Genomic DNA, 17,247 nt, shown 5'->3' with positions numbered 1-17,247 from the left:
TAAGTAACATGCACACTTCATTTTTGTTTCAGTGCACACACATTCAATATCTGGATTAATACTTATGGTCCTTTAAATGACTATATATAAATAATAGGTAATGTTATCTGCTGTATTTATATGTAAACATATATAGTCTAGCACTTTCTATCATATGTCCTTGTTCGCTGCTGTTAACTTTGACAAATTTTAACAATGTGTTGGAATTTCCCATGGGAGAAATTTCAGGCTGATTTTATTTTTTTTTTTAGCAAAGTTTCACCAAAAAGAATTGGCTGTTTCAAAAAAGTTATTTTTGGAAAACCATTTTTGCCTTAGTGAAACTTTTTTTTTTTTTTTTTACAACTGTTTGATTGAGAAGCCTTATTTTTTTGGAGCAGGGAATTCAAAACTGTCAGGGACATTTCCTTTGTCGGTGATGTGCCTTTGCGTGTTCTCAAGATAAACAGAGCCCCCTCTTTGGCCAAGGTGTGAGAGTTTTTAGGAAGTGTAATTATTTCATGCTTGGTTGGATAAAGAACAAGTGATGGAGATTGGAACTAGCTCAACCAAGGTCCCTAGTAGGTGCAAACTGTGGGGCGAACAGACTAGGGAAGCTAAGATCTGAGAAATAGGTGGGCAGAGGGAGGGAGATTAGGGCTGGAAGCACACTGAGGCGGGGAAACGGAGGCGTGGTAGAGTTTGGCAATGAGATTTTCTGAAGACTCCCGCACCTTGCTGCTCCTGCATTGCAGCTGGGCTGCACCTGCACCAACAGCACGGGTCACCCAAGCACACTTCATCCTGGGACTATATAGGCTGAGCAGGATTTGCCTTCAAACTGTTCCTCCTTCCTGCTGGGGTACCTAGCACCAGAACCCAGAGTACGGAGGCTGTTCCTTTGTACTCTCCGTGATCCCACAGCTTACATCCAAGATTTGCACAGGAGAAAGCTGCCTTACTCAAACCCAGGCTGAATAGGATAAAGAACTAATCAGGTGGACCAGAGATGGCTGGGCAAGGACACTGGTTCTGAGAGCCATGGGACAAGCAAAGGACAAGGAGCTTGAGATAAGATTTAAGAGACAGAGGAGTGGGGTGCAGAGACAGAGACTGGGAGCCAATTGAGGCAGGAAAAACATTGGACAAGGATATAGAGGGACTCTGGAACTGGCTGACAAAGGAAAATGGGGCAAGAAGCTGGGGGGTGGGAGACTGAAATCAGATGATGAGGTCAGGGATGGGAAAGTGGGACTGTAGGCAACAAGTCTGCATTTCCTGGGTAAGGGAATAGTGCAGTTAGCAGAATATTATTGTAGTATCAAGCCCCTCAAAGTTTGTAAATACTGGAATGAAGTGGGCTGTGTACTGCTGCTGTGGCCCCGTCTCTAGGTGCAGTGGCCCCACCTATGTCTGGTTATATGGTTGCAAGTGATGGGTTTGAGGTTGCGGCTGCATCAGGTGACCAGGCACCAGGCGGTGATAGCTTAGGGGATGAGGACTCCACCAGGAAGGTTGGAGGAAGACTACAAGCTAGGAGAGGTCTCTAGGGTGGGCCCAACACCCAACAGAATTACTCTGCTGGGAGCGACCAGGGAAGCTGAAAGGGAGCTGGTGTCCGGGGATCTGCTATGAGAGTAACTGCAGTGATGGATGTGCAGGGGATCCAGAGGGTTCCCAGTGTCAGAAAGAATTAAAGTAGGGTCTTTTTCCAGATGAAAAGGCCTTGCTGGAACTATTGGCAGAGGGAAACAGGGGCAGAAAGAAGCCTTAAGAGAAAGAAAGGGACATAAGGAAAAAGTTGGCAGCAGAACCTAAGCTTGGGAGCAAAAACTAGGTACCTACTGGAAGTAATAATCAAACATGCTCTTCTTTCCTTACTAGACTCTCCAAGCCGTACTGTCCTAAGTGCTGACACATCGCTATTCATTAAAAGCAGTTCGGTCTAGAATACAAAGACCCGATTCTGTTTTCTTTAGAAACAACCTGAACCAAGCGCTTTTCTCAAATTGTCTTAAGTTATTATAAGATATTAGAGAGCTTTTTGGAAAAATAAACACCAAAAACTACATTATACTTACATATAAATTGAACAGTTGGGATGCCTTGTTCTTAAGCTGGACTAGGGGTTCCAGTTTCCTATCCCGTTCTCGATCTTTATCTGTTGTTGACAAGATTGTTCTTCCGCTAATCAGTCCAAAGACAATGGTGAACCCAATGATTTCTGTGTACAAGGACGAAAAAAATACAATTAATGCCATTGAACACCTCTAAATACATCTTTCATGCAATCTCTGCTTTTCCACTTTTTACCAAGCCTGCTAAAGCACACATATTTCAGCCTGTTAGCAGTTTCAAACTTGGTCAGTGCTTAACAAGAAACATAGGGCATAGCAAAGTAAAATTAAAACAAACCTGTCAGGAACTTCATGGCAGATGAGACAAACGAGCGCCCGAGCAGAGCAAACACTGGCTATCTTCAGTTTTCAAGCAATTCTTGGTTGTGTGTGTGAGCCATGGATTACAGAACAGTATTTAAATTCTATCTACATTTTTTAGCGCTATAAAAAAATGTTGCCCTATACGTCAGCGTGAAAAGCAGTTTCCTAACATTGGTAGTTTCCTTTATGATAAGCAAGATCAAATCTTGACTACAAGTTTCTGAAGCGATTGGTATCTTCAGGTTAAGGAAGGGAACGTCCCACAGTCGGGGACACAGACTAGGAGTTTGGAACTCTCTGGTTCTGATCCCGGCGCTGCTCATCGTCTTGGGCCAATCTCCCAGTGCTGGTTTTTGGAGAATCGCAGACAGTGAGGGTTGGAAGGGACCTTAGGAAGTCATTTAGTAGTCCAGCCACCTGTTCAAAGCAGGACCAGCCTCAACTACATCATCCCAGCCAGGACTTTGTCAAGCGGGGCCTTAAAAACCTCCAAGGATGGAGAGTCCACCACCTGTTCCAGTGCTTCCCCACCCTCCTCTTGAGACAGTCCTTCCCAAAATCCAACCTAAACCTCCCTTGCTGCAGCTTGAGCCCAGTGCTTCTTGTCCTGTCATATGTCCCCACTGAGAAGAGTCCAGCTCCACCCTCTTTGCAACCCCCGTGCAGGGAGCTGAAGATTGCTATCAAATCCCCACTCAGTCTTCTCTTCTGCAGAATACATAAACCCAGTTCCTCTAGCCTCTCCTCACAAGTATTGTGCCCCAGCCCCCTGAACAATTTGCTATTTGTGAAAAGGGCATGATAATCAGAAAGGGTGACTGTTGAATTCACTAATATCTCTCCTAAGGTGCTTTGAACTCCTTAGCTGAGAAATGCTGTATCTTTGTCAAGCATTATTGCAATGTGCAGTTTAATATTCTGCGCTAGCACGGCAGCTTCTGTCCAATAACCTGTGCTTAACAAGTGTGACTGAACTAAAAGACTTTGTTTCCCTGCAAGATGGGTAAGGATTGCATCCATTTGCTAGGTGAAGACTGAAGCACAAGCGTTGTTCAAGGTCCCAAAAAGCAAAACAGTGGCATAGCCGGAACTAGAACTCAGGAGTTCCTGGCTTGCTATCCTGTACCCTTAGGAGATACTGCTGCTCCCATAGTCAGAGAGCTTCTTAAGCAGTCCTTTGCTTGGGGTATTAGTGCCACCAAAATCCATGCACCCATTAACAAAGTGCAAGTTCCACCTCCGCCTCTCATGTATGATCTTGCCATCTTTTTCATGAATGGAACAGTCTGTGTGGTATATTTTGAGGCAACATTAGATTTTATATGGAGGGGAAGGCTTGCTATAGCTACTGAATGTAGCACCAGTGAGTGGAACACACAATGCCTGATCCAGATTGCATCTTCGTCTAAACCCAAAATGATGCCACCAAACAAAGCTATATGCGTATACGGGACCACTATCAGGCCCATAGTCCTTTTAGTCACATCATGAGGTATATATCCGGTGGATTAATCCAGTTGTCCGGATGAATAAGGCAGGACTCAGGAAGTTCTCATTCAGAGCAGAACTATAGAGGTAAATCCTCACCTGGAGAAAGAAGCCTGATCTATGTATCATGGAAGATCACATCACTCAACAGGGCATAGAGCCATGATACCTTTGAGGTCTTGCAAACCTCGTCACCTCCTACACTGCTACCTCCCCTGACCCGCCGGAAAGTTTTAATCAAAGTACTCAACGGGAGCGTCATTGAAGTGACCCAAGGTTGGAGATTCCAAGGTGTCACCTCCAGTGTCCAAGTGTCACCAGCTGAACCCATTTATTCAGGATCAGAATAAGAACCGGATTTGAAGCAGCTTTTATCGGATCAGTGTGACCCTAACCAGGGGTTTCCCCGATGCGTGGAAGGAATCTGGATCTTTCATTCTCCCACACACAATGTGCCATTTCATTTGGTCTGAATCTGTTGCAGGGTCATGCTGCTTTCAGCCTTGTGAGAGTACCTCAGGGAAAAGCTCTCTCTCCAATAGACCCCTGAAAAGGGCACTGAAAAACTGCCATGGGGGACTGAAAAAAGGTAGTCAAGTTTCCTTGAAATCATAATGCTAAATGTGAAAATATTAAGTGATGTAAAGAAAGTAAAGGAAAATGAATCTGTGACAGGGGAGAGGAAGTGACAGATTAGACTCCGATAACCAGTGGAAGAAAACCTCATAAGAAACCAGAGGTGAGCAGCAAGGATTTTCCTTCAGTGTCAGCGTTATCAATCTTTCTATTTTCCCCAAATGAGAAAATGTGACCCCAAACTCGAGGGCTAGTGTGCCTCAGAGCTGAACAGATAAGCTCCAGGGCCTGTTGGAAAATACTTACGCTTATGAGCTGACCCTCCCAATTCGCTCATCACCAAAAGAAAAGGTTTCTGCGTAGGTGACCCCAGAGGGCCCCGAATATGGAATCGAAAGTATGGCTTCCAGAGAATGGAAATCACCAAGGTTGAAAGAGAGGTGCAAGTTACAGCGGAAAAAATAATCTCTCTGTTACATTAGCATAAGCAGGTGGAATTACTATTACTCTGCTGTCATTTTTTCCCCCCCCAAGGCACAACTGACAAGTTGTATTTCCCCAACCTTTCTTCGCGAGGGAGAGGTGGAGGAACGGCATCGGTTTGGGTGGACAGGTGTTTTGAGGTGGTACTACGAATCCTACCTGTTAGGTGTTTGGCTGGTGAGCCTTGCTCACAAGCTTAGTGTTGAAGCTTTGATCTGGAGTCAGGAAGACTTTTCCTCAAGATCTGATCACCAGGGACTTCGATAGAGAGCTGGGGCCATTGCCTTGCTCTGCAGCACAGGATGAGGATCTCCTGGTAGAATCACTAGGGTGCACCTCACGTAATCAGGTCCCTGTTCCACTTACGGGAACTAAGACCATCGTCAATGAAGCCGTCCGATATTGTCTCTCTGTTTCCTTGCACTCCCGTGTCTGCCTGTATTATAGCATACCTCAACGATGATCGTTATTTGTATTGCCGTAATGCCTAGGAGCAGTAGTGCTGGACCACAGGATGTTGTACTAGCATAGGAAAAGCAACCTCTTCTATGCAGAACTTACGACCTGAGGGCGAGAGAAGAGACAGCAGATGGTTACAGGGCAGTGGCGAGTGCAGAGACACAATGACACGGTTCTGGTCGGCACATCAGCAGCCCAACTCCTGTCTGGTTTGCTTTGGAGATCAGGGATGGCCTTTTTGTTATTTGTACAGCACCTGGCACAAGGGGATCCTGGACCGTGACTAGGATTCCCAGCACTGGTGGTAATATATAATAAAAAGAATGGCTTTCCATGCAAGAAATCCCCTCTGCCGCTGACTTGTAACTCTGCTTCTCAGTGGTTATATTAGGTTTTAGTGCATTTCCCATAGGAGTTGGGATTTTCCATTTGCACAGTTGTACCACCCCAGGCAACTATCTTGTGCATGTGTGTGCGTGCATGTGTGTGCACATGTGCCTGCACACATCCTTTCCTTATCAGTGCGTGCTAGTGATAAGCAATGCTCAGTTGTGCTGATAAGGCGGCAGATCAGCATCTGTCCAGTGCAAATGGAAGTTCGGTGTTCCACAGTTTAAGTGGCGCATACACCAGAGCGATTGGAAACTTGAGCTGCTGAAGTTTTAACAATAATTAAAAGCTTGTGTGTGAGATGGGTGACAAGGGGAGAAGCTGAAGCTGTTGTGTAAATGCAAGAGGTGCTAAAGTTTCACTAACTTTTAGAAATAATTTTCTCCTTACAAGGAGAAATTTGAGCAACGTTCAGCAAGCAGATGGGTGAAGGGGACCAGCCACCACTAACAAATAAACGAGCCAGAGAACACTCCCTCTTACAAGGGCTGCGCTGCAGTGTTTGCAATGAGGGAGGTAGTCCTGTGCAGACATCAATTAGTTGATCCCCATGCACCTTGTGGGGGCAGGAGTGTTACAGATGGGAAGATGCAGGTGCAAAGACATGCAGTGGCTGGCTCAAATCCACAGGGAGAGCCCACGAAAGAGCTGGGATCAGAGCCGCAGAACTCGGGCCAGGCTTCGCTGGACACGGATACAACTCCAGGAAAGCTGGTTTGTTCTCAGTCCAGCATAATGAAGAAAGTGAAAATGAAGAGGGGAAAAACACCTTCTTCCCAAAGCTCTGCTTTGCCCTTGAAGAGTAAGGCAGTGCAGTGGTCACAGGCCTGCTCTGTGCCTTCATCATTGTATCTCCTGGCACTCGCCGGGCAATTATTTACAGGCTAGTGCACGCTGAGCCAGATGGAGCCTGTGGCCATCCTAGAAATCACCCCGGGGGATTTTCAGTGCCCAGAACTGCTGTTCCCTTGTGCTGCCAGGTGGCCTAGCTCACCCCACTTGGGCACAGCAAGGAGGCGGGGAAGCAGCTGCTTAGCCCAGCCGTGTGTCTCCACAAGCATCACGGGCGCGGGGTGCGGCCGGGGGTGTTTGTCCATAGTGTCTTCCTGCAGCCGTACAAGCCAACAGGTGTGCAGACGTGCACAGGCAGGCAGGGCTGCAGCTGCAATGTGCGTGCACAGCTGGCCCGAGCGTGCAAAGCGGTGCATCCTCGGGGCTGGGAGCGCGTGGAACACTAGCACCGGCGTTGGCCAGCAACCAAGTCTGTCTCTTAGCAACCAGGACGCGGTGCTGTTGCAGACCGTGGGAATCACGACATCGCAGCCACGTGTGGCTCTCGGTCGGGCGCTGCCCATGGCCGGCCTCTGCGCCTCGGCCGCCTTCAGGGCGCACCTCCGCCGGCTGCACCTGTGGGAATTCCCCTGCGGCACCGGGAGCTGGGTAAGGGCTGGAGCCCGTCACTGCGTCTTGCAGCTGCCTGCAAACCTGGCAGCACCCACGCCCAGGCTCCCCCGGGCTGAGGCTCTCCCCAAAGAGGGCTCGGGGTCGTAGAAGGGATTCCCTTTGCTCCCCGGAAAGCTGCATCCAGCCCCTTTAACCCGCGACAGACTAGGCTGTCCAGGAGAGGGGCTGCCCTCGTGGATCCTGGAGGCCCCTGGGGAGAGCAGCCTCACACACCTGCAGCCGGTGGATGTAGCTTGTTAAGCCCCCCGCCCCACAGCGGCACGGAGGCGGGATGGCTCAGCCCCAGCCCCGGGGAGTCTCTCTGTCCTTGCTCCCCTGTGGACATGCTCCTCTGCCCCCTTTTTGTCCCGCGCAGAACAAATCCTGGTTCGAGTAAAGGAAAAAGACACCTCATGGACACGTGGCCCGAAGAGCGGCAGGCGCAGCCCCAGGCGAGGAGGCCGACGTTCCTGGTGAGGAGAGCCTGGAGGCTTTAATGGAGTTTGTGAGCAGCCAGGGCTCGCCGTGGGCCCTGCCGCCTGGCTGCAGCCCTGAGGACCAGCACTTGAAGGAACTGGCTGTGCAGTCCCCACAGCTCATCCAGGACAGCTTCATCTTCTTGTTCTTCACATCCTTGCGGCTCGTGGACAAAGGAGTGAGTGCAGCCACTGGGATCTTCCCTTATCTCGGCATAGAGAAGCTGAGCGTAAGGCGGGGAGCCGGGGACTCCCGAGGTCTCGGCCGTGCTGGCCCTAGGAGCGCTGACTCGGGATGGGTGCTGGGTGAACACGGCTGTAGCACAAAGCAGCCTTTGTGCTGGTGCCGAGTGCCGACAGCCTCCACTGAGTGCAGTGGGAGCGGCAGGAGACCAGCGCTCTCCGGCTCTGCCCCAGGGTTTGGACGAAGCGTGGCTGTGATGCTGCTGTTCCCACCGAGGCAAAGCCACGTTAACTTCAGCACCCCAGCACAGTATGTGCAGTCAGGCGTGTTACGTGGCCCGCAGGGAGCAAAATCAGAGTATGCACCCACCGAACCCAGGGGGGGTGTTGCCAGCGTAAGGACTACAGCATCAGGCCCCAGCGTTTGCCCTGCGTGTTTGCATCACGGTGCTAGGATGTACGTGTCGGTGCATCAGAGACAGGCAGCTGAAGGTGAATTTGAATCTCTTTCCAGGTGAGCGAAGTGGATGAGGAGCTGTTAAAGTTTCAGAACCTAGAAGAGCTTGTGCTCAGTGCGAATAAAATCAGCAAAATAAACTCCGCCAACCTCCCGAGAACGCTGAAAGTAAGCAACCTGGAGCCTATGCATCCTTCTGGGGTAAGGCAGTGGAGGCAGGACAGGCCGAGCCCCTCTCCCGTCTAACACATGGCAGTGACAGGCTGTGCTGAAAGCAGCGGTGGGAAGAGGGCACCAAAAAACAGCAGCGTCGAAGCACCCAATCCTCCAGCTGATCCTTCTTCTTTCCCTGGCAGGTCCTGGAGCTCTGCGGCAACAAGATAGTTGCTTTGCAGGATCTGTGCTCTCACCCGCCACCACAGCTCCAGCACTTGGGGCTGGGCTACAACCTGCTTGGCTCGTCGGAGGATGAGCATCTCACTGGACAGTTCTGGTAACTCCACAGGCTGAGCAGTGATCACGGCAGCGGTTAAAATAGTTGGTGTAAGGCAATGCATTGGGATCTGCGCCTGCTCACTGTGATTCGAACTGTTTTTTCAAATCTGAGTAACTCTAGCAAGCAGAGAGCACCGCAGTAATGTAGAAGTGAAATACTAACCTCACCTACTAACTCCTTTGCCCCGATGCCTGCAGTTTGACAACAGCTAGGCCGCTGGTGTACAGAGACTACTGCTTGTCATGCTGACCACTGTAGTCCCATCTCTTATTCTGATGTCTGTACATCACCTGGCATACTGGGAGAACGTATGCCATGAGGAAAGCTCTGAGGCACTTTAGTGGTACAGCTCAATAAGTGCTAACAATGGCACTCAGTGAGGGGGGGTTAGGAAACTGGTTCCCCTCTGGGCAGGTTGCTTCACTGGAAGAGGGGGATTGCAATTCTTCCCCTAGACCAGCTGGTACTGATCTCTGCTGTAGACAGGACCATGGGTCTGATTGGGCAGTTGTTCCTTGGTTCTCATTTCAGCTAGCATTTTATACACGTGGCTTCCTGCAATATTTAATGGGAGTCTCCCCTGAGTAGGTATGTGAGGACTAGACCCTGTGCTGCTGAAGGACACAGCGCACTAGCTCACTGACATGATGCGTATCCTGTGCGCATCGTGGCCTGGATGGCACAGGAGTCTGGCAGATGGAGGATGTAAGTGCTAGGCTCTCTACTTGAATCCAGCTGATTTCTATAGGAGCTGCAAACTGTGGCCATAGGGTGAGGCGTGTAACACAACAACGGGTAACTAGATTTCAGGCAGAGTCTTGCTTATGCTCCAGACTGCAACCAGTGATTAGGTTGGGTTCACGCACCCTAACCTTTGTTCTATTCCCTTTTAGGCCAAATCTTCTCTCTCTTGACCTAAGTTTTAATAATTTTCCTGATCTGCTGGGTCTAGTCTCTAAACTGGCCACTCTGAGGAAGCTCCGAGTCCTCGTGCTGCAGGGCAATCCACTAGCTCTTATTCCTGGTTACAGAGGTTTTATCATAGACAGCCTGCCCAAGCTCTGCATCCTGGACGACGTGAGCATATTGCCTGATGAGAAGCATCGCTTCTATGGTTTGTCTAGTCAGCCAGGTGAGACTTTGTTTTGTAAGTATAGCAGTCATCTTTATTTTTGTCAACAGGCAGCTAGGTTGAGCGGATTGAACATGAGACCAGGAATCCCCTAAATCCACTGACCGTAGAAGCAGGGGGTTGGAACGGGCCTGAAAAGTTTTCCAGCCCAGCCCCCGAAGCAGCCCAGAGTGACCCGAATCCCTCATCAAACTCAACCCACCATCATTTCAGTAAAGAGCGCGTGGGAGCTGCTGCGCCACACGCTCCATGCAAGAAGGGACTCAGTGGGAGATGTCAGATTGGGAACCGGTAACCTCTTGGTTAGAGGGCAGATGCTGTAGCGTCGGAGCTGTCTCCTACGTCCTCCTCTGCTGATTGAGAAAACGGGGTTAATGACTTCCTCTTTTCCCTTGCTCAGTTTACTCCCCTGCTCTCTGCCTTAGTTTTCCAAGCCAGAAAATTAAAATCATTATCCCTGCATATCTGGCTCACAGGGTGAGCCAGATATGCAGGGATTAATTAACCAGTGCCTTTAAAATGAATGAGTGGAAGGGATGTCTTATCACTGTGTTTTTAAATCACACTGAGTGTTAAGGCCAGTTGTGTGTCGTAAGAAGGATGAGAAACTCGTTATGCAGCCCATGATTTTACTAGGCCAGTGTTGCTATGTGTTCCCTGCGCTGAACCTTGCACACTCATGACTTCCAGTGGCATCAGTAGGAACTTTTCACCTATATCAGACACCACAGAGATGGGTGGTGTGACAGGTAGATCTACCCCTGCAAGGGCCAGCCAGCCCTGTTGGATGATTAGACCAGCAGAAGGGATCAGAGCATGGCTGTCGGTGTCTGAAATAACTTTTATGGGGAAAGAATTGCAGGTGAGAAATTGGTTCCCCAGAGGGGCTGCAGGGAGAGATGCAGAGGGAAAGGCTTCTGGGCCTGCAGCCTGCTTTGGCTGAGGGAGAAGCTTTGTTGGGGTGAGTCTTGCATGTAATCACCAAAGCTGTGCCCTGCCAGACTTTGGAAAGTGTGCTAACCCTTCCTGCACTAGGGCACATAGGCCAGCAACCTGGCTGGCAGCCTCATAACAGCCTAGCTAGAGGGTGACCCTTGTTGGTTTGCCTGGACGCGAGGATCTGCAGCGCCTGGATTTCAGACCTGCAGCCCGGCTGCTGTGAGATGCTAACCTTCCTTCCTAGTAGCATCAGCCTTTTGCTATCCAAGGAGTAGGCTGTCTCGGATTAAGCATTACGGCCTCGCCTCAAGTGAACGATGACCCAGGCTGAGAAATAAGCAAGCTGGTGGGCTGTAGACTTGTACGTGATTTTAGGTCATGTTTTCGCCCTGTGGGTTGGTGAAGAACAAGGGTCCTGACTCGAGAAGCTTTTCCCCACATGCTCAACTTTCAGTAGGAAAATACCCCACGTGTAGGCAGCTGCGTGCAGGCACCTGCCCACCCCCCAGGACGTGGGTTCACGTTCCCCTCAGCAAAGGAGCCCTCCTTCAAGCTCAGGATATTGCTTGTGCACTTGGGTTTGCTTCCTGGAAGCGGGGTAATCATGCCAAACTGTCTCTGGGAACACAGCAAGCCAGTGCTTGAGAAAAAGGAGCTGTTTGCATGGCTTGTGAGTGACCCCACGTGGCCTACGCTCGCTATGGCATTAGCAGGCCAAAAGCTATGGGGAGGCTGCGGTAGCAGGGATGGGTTGCTGAAGCAGAGGATTTTCTGTCGCTGTCATAAAAGAGCTCTTACTCTGCGTGCTAACTGACTTATTTTGGGACGTGTCCCTGGCAGCTCAGTGGTTGGATTGTCTTCTTTTCAGAGCTTATGGTAAATGAAGCACAAATAGTCGTGACTGTGGGAAAAATCCAGGGCATCCCCTGCCCCACCACCCTGGAGCAGCTGGAAAGCGGCTTAGACTCTCCAGTGATTGCCTACAGCTATTATGTGACGTATGAGTTCGCCGAGGGGGAAAACAGCGCTGAGGTCCGTGCACACCGGGATTACAGCATACATCAAGGGACCTGGGAGGCGGTGGGTTAGAGGGATCGGCAGCCTTGCGCCTCCAGGTCGCACAGCCCAGGTCAGCAGTGACTGGAAGCTGTTCCCATCCAGTGGCTGTTAACGGGGCTGTGTGAAATCAGTTTGGTGAGTTCCCAGCAGCCCAGGTCTGAGGGGACACCGCCTGTATCACAGAGAACATGGGCCTACAACTGCCTCCTTTTCGAGATCTCAGCAAAGATTGACTCGGCCCTGGAAACTAACTTCCCGTCGCCCCTTCAGATTTGGTCCCTGACAGCGTGGGGCAGCTGCACTGCTGATTTCTATTGCAAATTTCACCCACTGGAATACCTCTTTTGAAGCTCCAGGCCCTTGAGGCTTGTGAGCACCCCAGAATCTCAGCTTCAAATGAAAGAAAAGCACGTTTCTGGTTTTCTCACTGCAGAGATAAATTTCAAACCATGAACCGGAAAGGGAGAAAAGGAAGATAAAAAGTGCAAATGTAATGAACTAAAAATGTTGTAACATAGCGGCCCTGGTTGATGCACAGCTAGGCTGCAAATGTGGTCTTGATGTTTTTCCACCGCCTCGTGCAGACCAGCCGACCCTCTCCAGGCCCGGCCCCGGCCCCGGCCCCGCGCGCTCTGCTGCTGCAGCAGGCTGTGGTGTTGAGACAAGGTTTTGGGGGTAAACGTGATATCTTTTATTAGACCAACTCAAATAGTTAGAAACATTCTTCTTAGCAAGCTTTTGGGTTTAAAAACCCTTCGTCAGGCTGAGGAAGCATCTGCAGTTGGTGTGAGCTCTTCCTGGATCTGCGGGTGCTTCCTCAGCCTGACAAAGGGTTTTTAAACCCGAAAGCTTGCTAGGAAGAATTTTTCCAACTATTTGAGTCGGTCTAATAAAAGATATCACGTTTACACAAAGGACCTTGTCTGCGTAAACCAACACGGCTACAACCTACCCCCCTGTACAGAGGGGTGCTCTTATGTATTGAAGTATGTGGACTTAGCCCCGGGGACATCAGGAGGACCCTGTGCAGCATTGCTGGCCTGCCAGTGCACCTTCCCTGGGTCTTGTGATGGAGGGAGACTGTGGACTGGTATTTCAGCACTGCCCCCTTCCTCCCCTTGCATGCTGTGCCCTGCTGCAGTCTCAGCCATCACTTGGCCTCTCCCACTGCTGCTTTTCATGCCTTTCTGTTATAGGTACCCAAACTCCAGGAGAGCTCTGCTGTGGCTACACCATACCCCAAGAGTCCGCAAAGGGACACCCACGAAGGGGATGAAGTGCAGTCTCTATTGCAACAGGAGCTGTCTGCTAATCCTGGTAACCACAGAATGGAGAAATCCTTCATGTCAAGCAAACGTGGGGCGTACATCATTCTCCTTGCTATGTCATCAGCTGCCTCTTTCGAATGCGCTGCCATTAACAAGGTTCCCAGCAGTGTAGGCCACAGCCAGCTCCGTAATCAAGACCGGGCCTATAAATAATGAATGGGTGGTATTATTCTCCAGCGGGTCACCTGATCCAGGGTGGGTGTTGCTGCCCAAACAAGTCAGGTGAACGCAAACCAGATTCTCACGTCTTTGAGGATTGCTTTGAATCTATCCTTGCATTCAGCTGGATAGTGACAGTATGATAGGGTGAAGCTTACAGTCGCACTCTAACTGTAGGAATGGTGGACAGGCGGTTTGTTTTCATTGTTACGGTTGTGTTTTCTTTCCTAGCAAACACACACCAAACCCTTCGAAAGCCCTGGGCAGAAACTGTTGAGTGCAGCTACAGGAAGGAGCATGTGGTGACAGATCTTGTAGCCCTGAAGGGCTACCTGCGGGCTGGAACCACCGTCACCGTTATGGAAGAAAAGGTAAATGCCCTGCACGGTCTGGTTTCAGGGGACCAAGTCAGGCTGGGAAGGGAAGGAGCAGTTCTTAACTGTGAACTGCAATGCTGGTGTTCCCTTTTTTGTATGTGTTAACAAGTCCCCTCTCCTAGAGGAGGGCTTCTTGTGTTGGTCACAGGCCAAATATTGCAGCATGAGAACCAGGCTCTTATGTCTCAATAGGTGCTTTCCTGGCCTGTTATTGCATCTCCGGTTGAAAATGCAAGCAAGAAGGGGAAAGCAGAGAAGGACAAACAGAAGGACAGTGCCAAGGTAAGAGGATGGGAGACTGGCTGAGCTGACAAGACAGGCCCCTGCAAAGAGTAAGGAAATATGGGTGAAAAGGCCAGTTTACTTTTACCAAAGCTTCCAAGCTCACTGCTCCCCACCCCAGAGCAGAGACGACCTGTGTTTCTGCAGGACCCCTCAAAGGGGGTGCCGAGACAACGGCTAGGCTTGGTCATATGATGGTTTTGGTTCCAGGTGGGGGCTGCCTTCAAACATATTGGATGGAAAAGAAAAAAACCCGCCATGGGAGCCAAAAAAGATGAGAGCATATTTCTCTGTCCTGTCGGGCTTTGTTTGGCAGAAGTTGTTCCCACACGCAACTGAGCCCCTCCTCCCTGGAGGGGCCAGGTTATAATCAGAGCTTTGGTTTTTGAAAACCCTCTTACATGTTTCCAAAGCTCTTGCTGAAGTCCCCCTACACCTTCTTAGTCTGGGAGGGTGGCATCTGATGGCAGCCTTTGCACTCAGTCCTGGTTCAGGATGCAGAGAGCTGAGACTGTAGTACCGAGTGTGTAAGACTGGACTCTTGGGGGTTGTTGCCAGGGTGTCTTGATACCTTTTCAAGGGGCTATGATCATCTCGAGCCTCAGGGCACTTGGACGTGTTTTCCCATCTGTGCCGTGCAGGGCGCTAAGCCCAGCGATAAGCCGAAACAGAAAAAGGAAGCCCCAGCTGAGCTCCGCAGCGACCCACCCATCCTGAGGACCCTGGGGGCCAGACACGTGAAGCTAGAAAGCCTCTTGGCAGGAGACAGACTTGTGGCAATGGTGTGTGACTTCGGAGTCCTGATCCCCGAGAGAATTACTCGACCACCCTCTCCAAAGGAGAAGGTAACAGCCTGTCCTCCTCGTCCCCAGGACCCCATTGTTTGCAGAGGCTCGGTGCCTCTCAGGATCTGCCCCAGGGTTTAGCTTGGTTTCACAGGCTAAACTCTTGGCTTTGAGCCCCTTCCCACTCAGCAAGGAAACACTTCTGTTCTGCAGGAGGGGAAGAAGGGCAAAGACAGGAGCAAAAAGCCGAAACCAGAGGGAGAAAGCACAGCAAGCCAGAAACCCACGGCACCTGCCAAAGGTAATGGGGGGTGGGCCTGTGTAAGCTGTCACCGTTTTTACTGCGTGTATGGCATGTTGCATCCACGAGAAACCCAACTTGGCCTGAGGGAGCATTAGCTTCCTCCCCCTTCCCGCTGTGCAGCAAGGTCCTCACCTGGAGTACGCGGGATCTTGCACTGAGCTAGTGGGAACTGTTCTCACGCTTACAATTAAACTTTGCTGAACCGGGATCTGCACGCACACTGTACGTCTGGGGCACGAACATACGCTGTACGTCTGTCTAGTCCAGGATGTGAACTAGCTGACCTAGTTGAGGGTGTTATGTAGCAGTCGCACACGGCCAGGACTGACACCTAGCAGTCTCACAGTGTTTTTCGTCTGCAGATCAAGATGCCTAAGTATTACTCTTTCCATTGCACAGCCGTGGTCCCTGGGACTTATGAAGGGGAAGTGACTTGTCCGAGATCGCACAGCGAGTCTGTGGCAGGGCTGGGAGTAGATCCCCAGGGTCCTGCTTGGCAGACTGCTTCACTGGGGGGACAGGCTCTCTGGTCCTTCAAGTAGGGGTTGGCAGTCTTTGCTTCTGGTCCCAGCTCTGCCACTGGCTTACCATCTCACCTGGGCAAGGCACTTAACCCCTTCACAACCCAGTCCTTCCTCTGCGACTCTGATCTCCCACCTCTGAGTGGTGAGAGCAATGGGGGACACCCGCGGCATCTGAGGAAAGAGCTTTTTGTACCCCTGAGTAGCTCTCCAATTCCCCCGGCTGGTGCGTGCTCCGGAAGGCAGTGTGCCAGCCTCTTTCCAGCCAGTGGCTTGTCCAGCCCGAGCAGGAGTTGCAGGTAAGGATAGCTTTTGAACAGAGCGCACATTTGAAATGAACGCTACGCATCCGCGGAAGCTGCAAGCTCCAGGAAGCCGTGCCCAAGTTGGGTCACTGCCCAGGCACCACCCAGAGAAGGATGCCACAAACACGGTGCCAGCCCATCCCACGATACCTGTGTGCAGCAAACCACACCGGAGCCAGGCGCCTGTGGTTTCCTTCTCATTTCTGTTACTTGCACGCATACAGATGTAAGCTCCTCTGTGCCAACAGCTGCAAACCCTTGGTGGGGGCTGGTGCACAATAAATAGCTCAGTGCCGTGCCAGTGATTTGGCAAAGCCATACAGATAAAGCAGATTTTAGCTTGGTGTTTCCTGCAGTTTTAACGGATTAGGGCCTGCCAGCCATTTCCTTGAGTGCCAGCATGGGGAGGCAGTGTAACAGGCCAGTAATACCTCTGGCTCAGCCAGCTTTGTGCACCAGCTTCTGGAAGGATTTGATTCCCTTTGGTTGCAGGTCCACAGGCAAAGAGGTGGCTGTAGCTCCACAGCTCAGGTGCGAACCATAGATCCCACACGGGCTGGCGAGAAGCACCTAAAAGGCGATTTTACCCCTAAACAGATTATCTGTGTTTCTCGCAACTGTTAATTTGTGCAGCTAGGGAAGTAGGGCTGTTGAGCGACTCTAAAATAGGAACCCAAAACCGTGCCGCGTCTTTCGCGTCGTCGCGTCATCCGGGTTGCGATTGCGGTCCACGAGACCCGTGTGCAGGCCCCGGACCGGCAGCAGCAGCTCGTGGGGCGCGGAGGGATTCCCTAGGGACCGCGCGACTGATGAACTCTCTCTCCAGGAAAAGGGAAACGCAAGGAATCTCCTGAAATGAAAGAGGACGAAGAAACCCAGCCCGTGCCTCTCACCGTGGAGTTGCACGTCCAGCTGCTTCGCTGGACGGCGGCGTCGGACGCCGGGAGATGACAGCAAGGAGTCGGGACCCGCGCCCACACGCAGCCACGCGCGGGGTGTCAGGTCCTGAAATAAAACCCGGGGGGGCTGTCTGTCGAGGCAGCTGCAGGGCCTCTCTCCGCTCCCGCGAAGGGCTGGGGACAAAGCTCTTGCCTTGGGGGCGGCCAAGGCGCAGCTGTCCCGGCTGCAGGAAGGAGCCTGTGGTTACAGGTCTCGAAGGGCTGCCACCACGGCGGCGGCTAGCGA

At 51.1% G+C, this 17,247-nt stretch overlaps 2 protein-coding genes across 2 annotated transcripts in view; both read left to right on the top strand.

Moving 5' to 3' along the window:
- Window positions 1–6,983: 6,983 nt before the first annotated feature.
- Window positions 6,984–15,080, top strand: LRRC43 (leucine rich repeat containing 43). Its single transcript, XM_025199111.1, is given in 10 exon segments — window positions 6,984–7,256; window positions 7,636–7,914; window positions 8,433–8,543; window positions 8,732–8,868; window positions 9,765–10,003; window positions 11,811–11,974; window positions 13,198–13,318; window positions 13,720–13,859; window positions 14,058–14,147; window positions 14,789–15,080. Coding segments are annotated over 10 exon segments (1,839 nt in total). The 3' UTR covers window positions 15,074–15,080.
- Window positions 14,942–17,247, top strand: part of B3GNT4 (UDP-GlcNAc:betaGal beta-1,3-N-acetylglucosaminyltransferase 4) — a 5,127-nt gene continuing 2,821 nt past the window's right edge. The window contains exons 1-2 of the mRNA XM_006015190.3: window positions 14,942–14,992; window positions 15,146–17,064. The gene's annotated coding sequence lies outside the window, so the exon portion shown is untranslated. The remainder of the gene's footprint in view (window positions 14,993–15,145; window positions 17,065–17,247) is intronic.

This window comes from Alligator sinensis, unplaced genomic scaffold (genome assembly GCF_000455745.1).
Source record: "Alligator sinensis unplaced genomic scaffold, ASM45574v1 scaffold628_2, whole genome shotgun sequence".
NCBI classification, from domain to species: domain Eukaryota; kingdom Metazoa; phylum Chordata; order Crocodylia; family Alligatoridae; genus Alligator; species Alligator sinensis.
Note: the sequence above shows the minus strand (reverse complement) of the source record. Positions and strands in the feature narration are given on the sequence as shown.